General features: G+C 35.6%; 3 protein-coding genes across 3 annotated transcripts; 1 reads left to right on the top strand and 2 right to left on the bottom strand.

Moving 5' to 3' along the window:
* Window positions 1-3,657: 3,657 nt before the first annotated feature.
* LOC147296370 (zinc finger (CCCH-type) family protein) lies at window positions 3,658-6,915 on the top strand. The gene is made up of 2 exons (XM_086256997.1): window positions 3,658-3,872; window positions 4,464-6,915. The coding sequence occupies exon 2, from the start codon at window positions 4,501-4,503 to the stop codon at window positions 6,604-6,606; it is 2,106 nt and encodes a 701-aa protein (XP_086113123.1). The 5' UTR covers window positions 3,658-3,872; window positions 4,464-4,500; the 3' UTR covers window positions 6,607-6,915.
* Window positions 6,916-8,233: 1,318 nt separating this feature from the next.
* On the bottom strand, window positions 8,234-9,649 carry LOC147296369 (uncharacterized). The gene is made up of 2 exons (XM_086229760.1): window positions 8,709-9,649; window positions 8,234-8,598 (listed from the first exon to the last, which is right to left on the bottom strand). Exons 1-2 carry the CDS (start codon window positions 9,607-9,609, stop codon window positions 8,276-8,278), a joined length of 1,224 nt encoding a protein of 407 aa, XP_086085886.1. The 5' UTR covers window positions 9,610-9,649; the 3' UTR covers window positions 8,234-8,275.
* Window positions 9,650-10,498: 849 nt separating this feature from the next.
* Window positions 10,499-12,805, bottom strand: LOC147296368 (omega-3 fatty acid desaturase, endoplasmic reticulum-like). Its single transcript, XM_086228833.1, has 8 exons — window positions 12,775-12,805; window positions 12,310-12,668; window positions 11,909-11,975; window positions 11,728-11,820; window positions 11,447-11,632; window positions 11,261-11,341; window positions 10,978-11,115; window positions 10,499-10,868 (listed from the first exon to the last, which is right to left on the bottom strand). The coding sequence occupies exons 2-8, from the start codon at window positions 12,642-12,644 to the stop codon at window positions 10,677-10,679; spliced, it is 1,092 nt and encodes a 363-aa protein (XP_086084959.1). The 5' UTR covers window positions 12,645-12,668; window positions 12,775-12,805; the 3' UTR covers window positions 10,499-10,676.
* Between the last annotated feature and the right edge of the window lie 2,227 nt (window positions 12,806-15,032).

The raw sequence follows: 15,032 nt of genomic DNA, 5'->3' as shown, positions 1-15,032 counted from the left end.
TATTGTCTGTTTCTTGATCTCATTTATCAACATCAAGTAATTTCTTCATTGGAAAGATTGACCAACACATAGGGGGAAGAAGAAGAAGAAACAAAAACAAATCGATTTTGATCACAAAAATCTGAGAGTCAAATTACGGCCCAAAATTCAAAATAGTTTCTTATTATTTAACCCTGTTTTTCGGTTCTAACATCATCACTGGTGGGTCTAAACCGGTTACATGGAAGTTTTACTCCAACACAACATATATTCGACATGAAACATTATCCATAGCAGAATATATACCAAGATGAATAGGTCACATGTAACTTTGCAGTTAAAACAACATACACCTCCAGAATGTTTGACTTAAAATTAACTTTGATATGGCTATAAGGAAGATTATATGCTCAAATTTGCAGCAATTTTCAGAGTCCACAAGGGAAATTCCTTGCTCTGCTTGGACAGACAGAATAGAGGTCACAGATCCCACAATTGGGCAAAGCAAGAACTAGGTTATTGCACTGTCACATTGTTGGGCTTCATAATTTGTGTCATTGGGCCTCTTTGATTAATGTTCCTGGTTGTGTGTCAACAGCCTGTTGTCAATTTCTTTTGCTTTTTTTTTTTTTTTTTGGTCATGATCAATTTCTTTTGCTTATTCACAAAAGAAAGAAAAAGGAAAGAAGTCCCCAATCTACATATTGCTGAGACACCTTCCCACTAGTACATGACAATTGTCCATTGTTCCTGAATCCTGATCATCTAACTTTCCACAGAGAATATATTTTCCTTACTTTATGAAAAGTAAAAACCAACATTTGAAATGTGGAAGCAAAGTGATTGTAATGTCCACTTTATGAAAAAGAAGAACCATTGAGCTTGCCTTTTTTATATGATTTTCTTGATATTCATATCCAGCCAATTTGATCTTCTAAATAAAATTCTTCTTTCTTTATCAAGAAAAATGTGATATTGATTGATTTTTTTTCTTTGTATTTGATGTTATTGTGTAAGTAACACCAAGTAATTCCCAAATAAAATCTATAATCCCAAGTAAATCTATAATCTCATTATTAAAAGTATTATTTTTTTTCTTAAAAAAAGTGTTATTCATGTTTTTACTATCTTCTGTAAGTCCATTTACACTTTTCAATACTGTATACAAATATGAACAACGTACCATAAAAAATATTGAAGAAAGAAAAATTGATAGTGAGAGATGTGTTGTATATGTATATCACATACAATAATAATCTTTCAATTATAAAAAAAATACAATAATAATTTTTTTCCGAATAAGAGCCAAAAACATGCACCGTCCTTTGTTGTAACATTGAATGAGAATCTAAAACTTTTGATGCTGATAAGGGAGGAACTAGTGTGATCATACACAGAAAATGTCTCTTTCCACCAAAGAAAATGACACCAAATGATAATGACCTTGCTTTTTTTTTTGCCAACTGCTTTGCTTATTTCATGGAACCCATTCTCCTCATATCTTACATGCAATCTTTGATGTCGTTTACACCTTGGTGGGGTCGTATTTGAGCATACCCCCATTGACTTTTCAATCAGAATGACCCAATGTTTTCCTTCAGCCTCCATAGTCAAATTTGGATTTGTCTTTGGGACACAATCTCAACCGTTGGATTGTCCATTGTACCTGAGGAAGACCATCCGATTGTTTGTGTTGAAGTTGGAAAATTTTCTCTTGAAAAGTAGTACCAACTACCAAGAAGCTGAGTCTTTCTGGTTATCCATATATTCATGAATTGTCGCTTATGTCTTGGAGCTTAAATTCATATTCCTGCTTTCTTAAATATAATATTTATGGTTCATGCCAATAATAAATTTAATATCCTATAGGTTATAGCTCTTGAAAAGTTTAAACAATGAAAAAAAAAAATATGAAGGTTTCCAACTAAATTGTTTTCTCTAGTCATTGTTGCAGAATTTCCTTCCAAAAACCTTCACAACTTGCAAATAATGAATACTCTGCTCAATCATTATTTGCATATTCCTCTTTGTGGATTTTGGGGAATTTATTGAGACATGCTACGTATATCTTATAATATACAGACAAAACAAACAATTTAAAAAAACTATATCCTATATATCAAAATTGACGAATCCTTTGATCCAACAGTAACAAAAGCATTTGCATCATATGGGGTTCATGGTAGCAAAATTCGAATTTAAAATTTTTTGTGGATTTCTTTTGCACCCAAAAGGCCACATCCATATTTAATATATATCTTTTTCCTTTTATGAAAAGGAGAATATAATTGCAAATTTGCAACGAGTGGAATTCGGAAAAGAAAATCAATAAAATCAGATCCCCACAGGCCCACAATAGTAGACTTTTGTTATTTATTTATTTTGTCTGAACACAATGGTAGACTTTTCTCAATTATATGACGTCATTAATCGGACCAAGAATTAAAATTTATTTGCAGGCGAAACAGAGCTTCTAGTAACCATCGAACGCTCTTCATTCGTCGATGGCTTCGAGGATTCCAAAGTGCGCATTGCGCACTAATATTCAACTCAAAATAGATAACGTGACACGCTCTCTCCACTCAACACCAGGACAGAGAAATCATCATGGTTGACCAAACTCCATGTCCAATAATCTTCGCCAGTCACGCAAGATTTAGTGACGGGCAATAACTATAGTATGATACTGTAGCGAATTGGTTCTCCTTTTATCACAACTCACAGACGGTGCTGGTGCGCACACGTCAGCCACCAAAGACAAAAACGCGTAAAGCGTGAAAATGAAAAAACCGGAATCTGAATACCTCACAGAAGTTTTGGGAGATATTTACAATTACATCTTCTCTCACGTGGTTTATCTCTTTTTCATATATATTTTTGACATAAATTTAATTTAGACACATAATTATATATGTTATTTTAATCGGATCTATGAATTTTCAAATATTTCAAATATATATCTGATTTATTATGTAAATTAAAAAATAAAATTTCGTACATCAATTTATTGAGAGATCAGTTAGATATCAGTTTATCTTTTACTAACGAGGATTAATTGGCGACGTGGCACCAACTCAACATACATTTCCCGCCAAATGAACAACACATGTCCACTTGACACGGGCCCACACACCCATCACCTCTTTCCCGCTCGTCAAACGCTCTCCTGACCATTTAGTCTCCAAAAAATATTACATTTCCCCCAAATTCGAATATAAATCTTTCACACATATATTTCATAAAATTTTAAAATTATTACATATAATTTTTTGTAAGAAAAAATAATTAATAAATAAATAAATAATATTTATAATGAAGTTGCACTTTACACTTTAAATAATCTTATTAAGTTATTTTACTCCTTTAGCATATTTTTATATTTTTTTTATAATTTTTTGTCTCATTATAAGAAGTTGGTTATATATAATAGTTTTAAAATATTAGAGAGTGAATGTGTAATTTTTAAAATCTCATAGTTGTATTTGAAAAGACAATAAAGTATAAGTATAAATAACTCAAAGTTTTGGTGAGGTCGGTTCCAGATGATTACTGACACGTGGCCCTCCGTCACTCGAAGGCGGTTTGATATTAAAAACTTTGGGACCCACCCGAATTTTAAAAGATTTAGCATTTTGGGTTTTAGGGAAGAAATCAAGAAAGAAAGAAAAAGATAAAAAAAGAAAGAAAGTTGGGGACGGAGACGAAGGAGGCATAAGGGGTAGCTTCATAGTCATAGTCATAGGCTCGTCTTTTTTACTCTAAACACAAAACCCACAAAGGAAGAGAGGAAAAGTCTCTCTGTGGCTCTAGTTTGGTTGCGTAGTTAAAGAAGAGGGCTTGGTTTCTGAGCCACTCTCTGGGTTCTGCTTCTTCTCTTAGTTCTTTGTAGTAAGGTATGCCCCTCTGCTTTTACTTTTTTAATTTTTATGTTTTCTTATTGAATGCTTTGAGTTTGAATTCTATTTGGGTTTTTTCTTGTTCTTCTGGATGTTTGTTGAATTTTGTGTTTGATTATTGAGAAAAAGTGAAATGAATGGGAGTTTAAAGTTGAGTATTTTTTTTTTTTAAGGGTTTGTTATTTGTTGGGACTTAAAATTGGAAGAAATGTATGGGAGTGAAGTTGGATGATAAACTAGAAGAGTAAATGTAAATGTTGTTCTTTTCCCAGTTTCCTGGCAACCAAACAAGAGGGTGTGTTTGTTATATGGTTGTGGTTGTTGGGTTTGTAACAGATTTCTGTTTCGTTTTTGCTTGAAATTGGGTAACATATGTGTGGATAAGTGGTATGTTGGATATTTATGTGGTAATTGAATGCCAAGTACGCCTTTTTGAAACCCTTTTTATGAATTTTATTTTTATGTCTTTATATGATTGAGTTTAGTGTTTTACTCTTTGTTCATGCCTTTTCTTTTCCTCAAGAAAGCACCAATATTTGTGATCTCTGACAGAGGGTCTTTGAATTAATGCTCTGTTATTTTTTACAGAAAGCGATTGTCTTGCAATATTGGAAGAGAGATTTCCATGTGCAGTGGTTCCAAGAGGCAACCTTCTTCCTCTGACTTGATCATGGAGCATGAGAGACAAGAAGGGCTGCGATATAGCTTTTCTATTTTGCTTGAGTTATCAGCCTCTGATGATCTTGCTGGGTTCAAAAGTACCGTGGAAGAAGAGGGTTATGATGTCCACGAGGCAAGTTATTGGTATGGGAGGCGAATTGGCTCAAAGAAGATGGGGTTTGAAGAGAGGACACCCCTCATGATCGCTGCTATGTTCGGTAGCAAGAATGTGTTGAATTATATCCTCCAAACATGTCATGGTGATGTTAATAGAGCCTGCGGTTCAGATAGAGCCACTGCCCTTCATTGTGCTGCTGCCGGTGGCTCGGCTGCTTCACCTGAGGTTGTCAAGCTCTTGCTTGCGGCTTCTGCTGATGCCAGTTCTCTTGATGCTAATGGAAACCAAGCAGGTGACCTGATCGCACCAGCTTATAGTTCGGCTTTCAATTCAAGGAAGAAAGCTCTGGAGGTCATGCTCAAGGGTATTTCCGGTCTAGAAGAAACTTTTGATTACTCTGAGCTAACATTTAGTGATGCAGAAGGGCAAGAACAGCAAGAGATTACAACTCCTCGGGTCCCAAAGGATGGAACGGAGAAGAAAGAGTATCCTGTTGATCTTTCTCTTCCAGACATTAAGAATGGGATTTATAGCACAGATGAGTTTAGAATGTATACTTTCAAGGTCAAGCCTTGTTCAAGGGCTTACTCACATGATTGGACGGAGTGCCCATTTGTCCACCCAGGGGAAAATGCAAGGCGGCGTGACCCAAGGAAATATCATTATAGCTGTGTTCCTTGCCCAGAGTTCAGAAAGGGGTCCTGCAGGCAGGGAGATGCTTGTGAATATGCACATGGGATTTTTGAGTGTTGGCTTCACCCTGCCCAGTACCGCACCCGTCTTTGCAAGGATGAGACTGGATGCACAAGAAGGGTCTGTTTCTTTGCTCACAAGCCAGAAGAGCTCCGTCCCTTGTATGCTTCAACAGGTTCTGCTGTGCCTTCTCCGAGATCTTTCTCTGCCAGTGCTTCATTGGAAATGGGGTCTATCAGCCCACTTTCCCTAAATTCTCCATCTGTCTTTATTCCTCCTGCTTCAACTCCACCCATGACTCCCTCTGGAGCCTCTTCCCCTATGAGTGGAAGTATGTGGGCAAACCAGCCAAACATTGCACCCCCCACCTTGCAGCTCCCAGGTAGCAGGTTGAAATCTACTCTAAGTGCAAGAGATATGGATTTAGACATTGAGTTCTTTGGCCTAGAAAGTCATCGCCGCAGGCAGCAGCAGTTGATGGATGAGATATCTGGTCCCCCATCCAGCTGGAACACTGGCTTATCCCCTGCTTCAGCTTTTGTTGCCTCTGGGAATCGAACAGGGGACTTGAATAGGATCGGAGGAGTGAAGCCTACTAACCTTGAAGATATTTTTGGATCAATTGATCCAGCAATTTTGCCTCAATTACAAGGGTTTTCAAGGGATACCACAGCATCCCAGTTGCAATCTCCAACTGGTATCCAGATGCGCCAAAATATGAACCAGCAGCTCCGATCAAGTTACCCAGCCAGCCTCTCATCCTCTCCTGTAAGGGCTTCCCCGTTACATGGGTTTGATGCATCTGGAGCAGCAGCAGTTTTGAGTTCAAGGTCAGCTGCATTTGCAAAGCGGAGCCAGAGCTTCATTGAGCGTAGTGCTGGAAACCGTAATGCTGGGATTGATTCCGGTACTCTAATTCCCTCTAACCTGTCAAATTGGGGATCTCCTGATGGAAAGTTAGACTGGGGTATCCAGGGGGAAGAGCTGAACAAGCTGAGGAAATCTGCTTCTTTTGGATTCCGAAGCAGTGGGAGCAGTTTTTCAAATACTTCAGCCCCAAGGCCAGCAAGTGTTGATGAGCCTGATGTATCTTGGGTTCAATCTATTGTCAAAGATCCACCACCACCTTTGAATGCTGGGCCATTTGGTTTTGAGGACCAGCAGCAGCAGCAGCAGTGTCACCTTAACAATGGAGTTTTGGAGATGCTTCCTGCTTGGGTGGAGCAGTTGTACTTGGAGCAGGAGCAAATGGTGGCTTAATCTGAATTCAATCCCCACAGTTGCTCCTTTGTTAACCTTTAACTATATTTGTTCTTGCCATTTTTTAAATTTTTATTGTATTCATCATATTTAGGTTGAAAGAACTGGAGAAGGGGGAAAATACCCCGAGGGAGAAAAAAGATAAGTCGTGCAGGATGCAAGTTCTGCTCACACTGTTTACTTTTAATTTTTCTGTCCTCATTTTAGTTTTCTTTGAATCTCAAGCAGAAAGATGCTGGACTTGAGATAGCCTTTCACCAATTGTATCGTTAATTATTAAATTAATTTAGATATTATTGGTCGGTTGTATACATTATATGTATAATCAGCTGTTACACTGATGCATTAATCAAAAATCTGTAATGTTCGTATCAGTTTGGCCAACTTTATGTTCTCATGCTGATTCTATTGTATACTTTTACTAGTCATGAAAATTTGTTACTCTATTTCTGATGTCTTGATGACTCTGCTCAGTTTAGATTGCTTTAGAACTTCAGAGTTCTCATCTACAATTTCTAGTTGGAACCAAGTGGAAATAGATTTTCACCTCATCTTGTGCAGTCCAACAGCACCCAGCTTTAAACCTTTTTTACTTCATTTTTCTTGTACGTTTTTCCATCTCTGGATACTGTTATGGGATTATTATCTTTTTTTTTTTTTTTTAATATGCATATTACTTTCGGCTTTCCAAAGGTGAATTTCATTGGTTCTATCATCCATGTTCCCAATAGGTAATATTTGTTGAGCACAAACAGAAAAAGGCAGACCTACTAGCTCTACTTTTTTTTTTGTCTTTCATTCTCCTTGGGTAATTGTTAGTGGCATGAGCACTACGAAAAGAAAAAATAGTGGGTTTTGTCCCAACAGCCAGAGATGTATTGGCCCACAAGTATCAACATTCAACACTACCTCTGAATAATTTGATATCCTTCAGTTCACCCAATGAAAACATATTGAATCTTCGTCCTGGACCATCCATGACTGTTGCGCCCATCCAACTATACAATTTGGTAACTAAAATTTGGAAAAAGTTTTGATGACTATTATTATTGGGCGGTACAAATTATCTGAGAAACTTTTTTTTTTTTTTTTGCCATGAAATTATCTGATAACTTGACCATGCATTTCAACTGGAAGTTTGTTGCATGAATAGCTTGACTATTATATTATTATAATAGCAAGTCTGCAAATGACACAATAATTAGTAATACTAATATACCAATATGCTATCAATTTTGAATGTTGAATATGCAATTTAAAATTATATGCATGAAAGCAAAGTTGAGCGGCAAGAATGGGAACTAGTGCTTTTTTGCTGGGGGTTTGTTTTTTGACATAGCTTTACTATGACTTTCAATCAGGACTCTGTCAACAACTTGATTAAAATATCCTGAAAAGGAGACGCCATTGGCTTGAAGTTTGAACTCGAACCCTTTTGATGACAGAGTGCTAATAGCTAATATATATAATACAATTAAGCTCAGCAGCAAAGTCAGCATTAAGCTATTGTGCAGATTTTTGAATCACGTTATAATGTAAAGTTACAAATGAAAAGAGCTGTAGTTACAGCGACTTATCTTGGCCTGTACTTGGTACAGTAAAATAGGTGGTACAATACTGTGTTAGTTGATTTAATTATTATAATGCCAAATTTACAAAGTTTGTAATCTTACAGGTTTTGAATTTTCATGGGAAAGTCAGCAAATTCATCTACCAGCTCCTCCAATAATTGATCAAGAATTTGTGACTCAAAGTCTGCACCAATGCCTGCGGAACCTTCATAGTTCCACATGCCTCTGTGTATGGTCCAATTTGATCCAACCAATTCTGCTTCAGTCAGCCTATAAATTTCACCCCACATCTCAAAATACTCTGCACTATGACACTCTCTCTTCCTTGACCCAAAATATTTGCCTTCTATTGTCTTTGTTTTTCTTGCATCACAGGTTAAACCATTGCCTTTATATGAACTGACTAAGCCTGAATCTTCATCTGGTGTACAATACTAAAGTTAAAATCATACTATAATTTGAAATTGAATGAAACAACCATTTCAAGCTTAAGGTTGAAAGCTAGTGGTGTACAAAATTGAGGGGACAAACCTGATGTGAGAACCTGGGAATCAATAAGGAATTGATCACAATCAAGAACAGAAACTGGGCTTAAATCTTCTGAGGTGCACTCTGCAGGTGCTGCATTCTTAAGCACATCACAGATGGTCTTCTTCCTGTTGGATGCCTTTGTAGGAATTGGAGTACTATTTGAATCTTTGCTAGTGGGCTTATGAGAGGTTCTACTTCTCAGCATCTCCCTCCCATTCAAATCTTTCAAAACCCTTTTGCACTTTGCTTCTTGGACTTCGTTCGTTTTCTTATCGGGCTCTCTTTCTGTTCTGTTTTCATTGTTTTTGCTCTTTCCAGCTCTTTTCTGCTTCACTTCTCTGTAACCCATTTTAGGTTTCCTCACTTTTGGTCTGGTTTCCTTGCTTTTACTCCCATTCTCAAAGCGGAGAACAAAGAATTCCTCATTTTCTAGCTCAAGAAAGGTACTTGGGATCTCTCTAAACGACATCGTGGACTTGACCCTGCGATGCTCATGTGCCTGCTGCATTGAGTCACCTCCCGAAAACCGGTCCAAGGAATTCATGGATTTGCTGCGTGAAATTGAATTTGGGGTTGAATTTGGAATTGAGTCCAACCCCATCAGCCTTACCACTAATCCAGGAGTGGCAGAGGTCTCTGTTTTCTCATTAGACTTGAAATCTTGGTCCTTGAAACACTCCACAGAATAAGAATTGGTTTCTTCTGTGATGTGATCAGATGGGTATGTAGGCAAGCTACCATAGCAGAGAATTCTGCGCAAAATGCCAGCAAGACACCCAGCAGTGGCACTTTTTGAATTGCACACAGTGGCATCAAAAGCAGTGGTGGTGGATGATGATGAACATGAAGAAAAAGAAGGAGAAGAAGAGATGAACTTCATGTTGTAAATTGAAATTGGCATGCAATTGGCAAAGGGTTGTGAAAGAAAGAAACACAGTGAGTGAGTTGGGTTTAGTGGGGTTTCAGTTTCAACTTTCAAGTTGGAAAAGCGAGAAGAAACGGTGGTGGACAAGAAAAAAGCAAGCAGTGGCAGAAAAGAAAAAGAGAGATTCAAATTTGTTTTGTAGTAGCAAACTGGAAAAGTGGTAAAGGGCAGAGTAAAACTGAAACTGGCGGGCTCTGCATTTGAATGTGGGTTGGTTCAGGAATATGTTTCCACGCGCGCTGTAAAGTCAATTTGTATTCACACTGTTGCTCAAGCAAATGTGTGAAAGACTTGTTGGGTGGTTGGTCTACATATTCTTCTGCAGTGTTGTTCTGTATTTACCATTTGGGCCTGAGACATGAGGAGGATGTGCGTTGGCCAGAGGCCCAATTTGGGTAAATTATTTTCTGGGTTTTGTAGCCAAGATGCTGACCTTTCAAAGTTCAAACTTAGCATGGCAGTCTTGGGCCGGATGGTTAATGTAGTGTTCCCCTCCGACCACCTTTGCTGTCATGTGTCAACCTCATGGACTTTTCCTTTTTGGTTAAAACTTTACCCACTATTTGATATTTGCTAAAATTACATCATTCAGCTCGTGACGCCTGGGATTGAAGCAATTTCATTGTAGCCACTCCTATGGTTTGGGATTGAAGCTACAGTACAGAACCAGCAAGGAGATGATTTTCAAAAATTCAAAAGATGAGGCTTACCTCTACATTATTAGAGTATTTGATTTCTACCCTTTTTGGGCCTTGGCCCCACCTCACCAAACAAAAAATTTGATGCTCAATCTCTATCTACAAGACTAAAACGTGGTATGTCATAAACCACACTTGCATTAGACCTTTAAATGTGATGAGTTCACTTTTTCTCCCATAGAAATAGAATGATATATTGATACACTCATATAAGCAAATTGATTCATAACCTCAATTAATTAGTACTAAATGACTTTTCATAATTCACTCCTTGCAAATTTAGATACTGAACAACAAACAAAAAAACTAACTTCATTACTTCACAATTTAGCTCCAAAAGAAAATTTAATTAGACTTATTCTTAGAGAATCTACTAAACTGAGGATCGGTCTGATAGAAAACGATGTCTCCAGAGTCACTGACATAGTGATCTTCACCGGTACTTGTGCTTAAGATTTTCAACAAATGAAATGGAATTGGCGCAGATTTTTTCGGCTCCCGATAGTATTTCCCAAGTATTGGCTTAGCTGCCTTGGTCTGCAAAATTAGTATGCATGCATGCATCAATATTAATTATTAATTAATAGTTTAACCAAATATTGACCAAAATTAATTTAATTATGTGTTCAAGTAATGGAGAACATACTGCTTCCTCTAGGTGATAGTGTGGGATTTGAGGGAATAGATGATGTATAACATGGGTCCCAATATCATGGTGGATTTTATTGAATAGCCCATAATCGCGATCAACGGTTGTAAGCCCTCCTCGTAAGTAACTCCATTCCTACAATATAAAAGAAATCAAGTTATAATTCTTTGTTTTTATCTTTTGTGTGGATCATATGGTGATTATATTCAAAATAACGTTATTTCAAACTACCATGTAATTATATTTTTTTTGTAATATGCATAGACAAAAATATAATTACCTTGCCTCGGTACCAAGGGAGTTTTTTCTCATAGCCATGGTGATGCAAGTATGTGACAATATCCAACCACATTACAAAAATCTGTAAGATTAATTAGTACATGATCAAAGACATAAATACATGTAACAAAAAAAAATGTTTGGATATCATGGTACTTATTAAACAAGAAGAATTGATCGAACTCACCCAATAAGGAACAAAATAGAACTTGATCATTTGAATAGGACCTATCAGAATAGATAAGTGGAGAAGCAGAGCAGCCATTATAGTCCAACAAACAGTAGAGGTTATAACATCATATCGCTCACTGGGGGCAAATAGGTCACTCCCAGGGTGGAAGTGAGACCCTTCTTTGCCTGGACTTCTATACCACTGAGTAACCAAACACAATAGCAAAATTTGGCAGCTTGAAACAATTAGAAGCTGATGAAACAGTCCAACTAATTCACTAAGTTTACAAGTCTTACCAGATAAACAGGGTAAGCAAAGAATGGAAAAGGCACTTTGAATCTCAGGGTTCTGGTGCTATTGTCCAAGCTTTTATACAAACTCTCAGTCATCTAAACCAAATAACAAACACAAGGAAAATTGATCAAATACCAATGCAAAGCAAGAGAACTAAAAAGACCAAGAGAATTAAGCACTTACTGGAACCCAGGACTCATCTTTCTCCACATGTCCATGGTTCTGATGGTGAGTTCTATGGCTAATTCTCCTGTAGGATTCACATATAATGTGATGTTAACAATTATCAATGTTAGTTTATGCTGAAGCTTACATTTAAGAAAAGAGAGATTTTTTTTCTTTTCAAATAGGCTGATATGTTATACATGTTGCCAGACTATCAATTCAAATAATTAATTAGTTCCGTAAAATCTTATATAAACATAGTATGAATTGACAATCTAACAAATATAGTAATATATTATACGTATTAATCTGACATATAATATATGTTGTAGGATTATCAATTTAGACGATATAGTTAGATAAAGTCTAAATGTGAGATATGATAAGAAAACATCATCCCATAGCAGAATGCAACCCACCATCCATGATAAGGTACAAGAATTGCAGAATGCAAAATATGCCCCACAAAATTATTGAGCCTGCGACTGTCTGAAAAGCTTCCATGGCCACAGTCATGTCCAAGAACAAAGATAGCCCAGAACATGGTCCCTTGGGCAACCCAATAGAATGGCCAAACATACCAAGTGTCAGAGTACTTGGCTGTGGCAGCAAAAGCAAAAATCACAATGATATCCCAGAAAACATAGCTCAAGGACCTCCATGGATTCTTGACCCAGCAGTGTTTCGGAATGGTATCTCTGATCTCTGCTATTCTAAATGGTGGAGGAGCACTTGGGTCAAAATCATCTTCCATAGTTACTTGCCAATATTAATTTCTCTGTAAACCAGAAAATATTAGTACCCCAAATTAAAACATTAATATTATATCTTTCAAAAATTCAAAGAAGAACAATACAGAGGAAATAAAAGAGAAAAAAACTTACAAAATTTCTGACACTGTGACATACATACATGTACATGTGGGTGACAAGGAGTTTTGGCAATTTATAATAATTTAGGCTCCTAGAGAACTTGTGTATGGAAATTTGATGAATCTATAAATTTATTAAGAATTGACCAAACCAATGGATTTCTTGATAGTTGGTAACTTGGTACATCCAATAATGATAAGATGAAATGACCCACTTTTTGTGTATTTCTAAGTTCGAAATGTATGCTTTATGAATTAAGAGACGAAAGGTCCCAGTCTAATTAATTTCCAATCAAACTTTTCAGATCTTCTATCTTCCTTTTTCTATATGTCCCTTGTGTAATTCTAATAAAATCTCATATCTGTCCTCTTAATTAATAAGAGGAAGCTCATATTCGTATCATTCCTATTCAAAGAATGCTATTCATTTTCTTTAATTTATTTTTTCCATTGACCTTTTTCTTTATTATTTTATTTTCATAGTGTATTTTTATGATAAAATCCGTTCTTTTTTTTTTATAATTTTTTGAAGATCATCTCTGTAAAAATTTAATTAAATCGAAAATCATTTGATTATGTAATCATTATCAAATAAACAAACGATAAATCAAATTGTTATCAAAATCGTCTGTTTATTTGATCATAATTACATAACCAAACGATTATCGATTTGGTTGATTTTTTGCAGAAATGATCTTCATAGTTAGATTTAAAAAATAAACGGTTTTGATCATGAATTTATATTGCGGAATGAGAATAATAAAGGAGAATGGAGATTAGGGAAGGTAGATAGCATTCCTCTTCCTATTTTATCTCTCTATCTTGGAAAAAAAAAAAAAAAACACTTTATCTGCCCTCTTTCAAGTCCCAACGACTAATGATCTTTCTCATTCAACACGTCTATTAAAGAAGAAGTAGTTACGGGTGGAACTAGGTTAAGGCTACCATGAGTTGTATCAAGGTAGGTTTTTTGGAAAAAACATCTTATTCTCTATGTTTGTAGGCTTGTAGCCTGAAAGTACATATATAGCCTACCCAATTAAGAGTTAGTTAGCTCAATCTACTTATTCTTTGCCTAATTTTTCAGTCCTTTCTTATTCAAATTAATATTTCATTGAAAAAAATGGGCTAAAACTCAATAGCTTGAGCTAACTCTTAGTTAGGTAGGCTATATATATATATATGAGGAGTGCTCTAAAGCTAACCAGTTAGCAAGTTAATACGAAGCTAACTATGTTTTTGGGCCAACCACATAACTAATCTCATAATCCGAACTATCAATAATTTAAGCCCTACTTCAAAAATCATCATTGCAAAAAATCAACTAAATTAAAAATCATGTAGTCATCTAATTGAGATCAAATAAATAGACGATCAGTATTTTCGATAAAAACATAAAAATAGTTGTTATTATAATCAAATGGCTAAATGACTTCAGATTTTGGAGATCTTTTACAGGAATGATCTTTGAAGTAGGGCCTAAAAAATAAACGGTTTGGATTTTGAGATTACATTGTGCAGTGGGCCCAACATGGTAGTTAGTTTTGTATTAACTTACTAACTAGTTAGTTTTAGAGCATTCTTGATATATATATATATATACATATATAGAAGAATGCTCTAAAACTAATTGGTTAGCAAATTAATAAGAAGTTAACCAACTTTTGAGCTCACCACATAACTAATCTCATAATCCGAACCGTTTATTTTTTAGGCCATACTTCAAAGATCATCATTGCAAAAAATTAATTAAATTAGAAATCATTTAGTTATATAATTGTGATCAAATAAATAGACAATCATTTTTTTTTATATAAAAACATATAAATAGTTGTTATTACAATCAAATGGCTAAATAACTTTCGATTTTTGAGATTTTTTTACAGAGATAATCTTTAAAAGTAAGACCTAAAAAATAAACGGTTCAGATTTTGAGATTACATTGTGTGGTGGACCCAACATGGTAGTTAGCTTTGTATTAACTTGCTAACTGGTTACTTTTAGAACATTTTTGTATATATATATATATATATATTTGGGTTGCAACATAAATAAAAAACAATCATATGGTTTGAGTGATTATTTTTTTCTTAAAGGTTAGTAATTTAAAACAGATTATTGGGTAATAAAATGGATATAGGTGATGTTAAATATGTGCCATTGAATTTATCTAAGAACTCTTACGAAACAATGTCTCATAATTAGTTTCTCACACTAGTCATTCTGTTATAAAATTTTATTTAGATCTTCATTATTATGATGATTATAATA

Source organism: Dryas octopetala, chromosome 1 (assembly GCF_963921425.1).
Source record: "Dryas octopetala chromosome 1, drDryOcto1.1, whole genome shotgun sequence".
NCBI lineage: Eukaryota > Viridiplantae > Streptophyta > Magnoliopsida > Rosales > Rosaceae > Dryas > Dryas octopetala.
The sequence above is the reverse complement of the archived record's forward strand: the minus strand, read 5'-3'. Positions and strand labels throughout refer to the sequence as shown.

What these genes read in the sequence shown, in the direction of transcription:
- LOC147296369 (XM_086229760.1), bottom strand. Translation starts at nt 9,609, where the DNA reads ATGCCAATTTCAATTTACAACATGAAGTTCATCTCTTCTTCTCCTTCT. An exon ending in TTCCCAGGTTCTCACATCAG is followed by an intron (nt 8,599 to 8,708) that starts GTTTGTCCCCTC and finishes ATTGTACACCAG; the next exon opens with ATGAAGATTCAGGCTTAGTC.
- LOC147296370 (XM_086256997.1), top strand. Translation starts at nt 4,501, where the DNA reads ATGTGCAGTGGTTCCAAGAGGCAACCTTCTTCCTCTGACTTGATCATG.
- LOC147296368 (XM_086228833.1), bottom strand. Translation starts at nt 12,644, where the DNA reads ATGGAAGATGATTTTGACCCAAGTGCTCCTCCACCATTTAGAATAGCA. An exon ending in AAGATGAGTCCTGGGTTCCA is followed by an intron (nt 11,821 to 11,908) that starts GTAAGTGCTTAA and finishes TATTTGGTTTAG; the next exon opens with ATGACTGAGAGTTTGTATAA. An exon ending in TCCCTTGGTACCGAGGCAAG is followed by an intron (nt 11,116 to 11,260) that starts GTAATTATATTT and finishes TTTATATTGTAG; the next exon opens with GAATGGAGTTACTTACGAGG.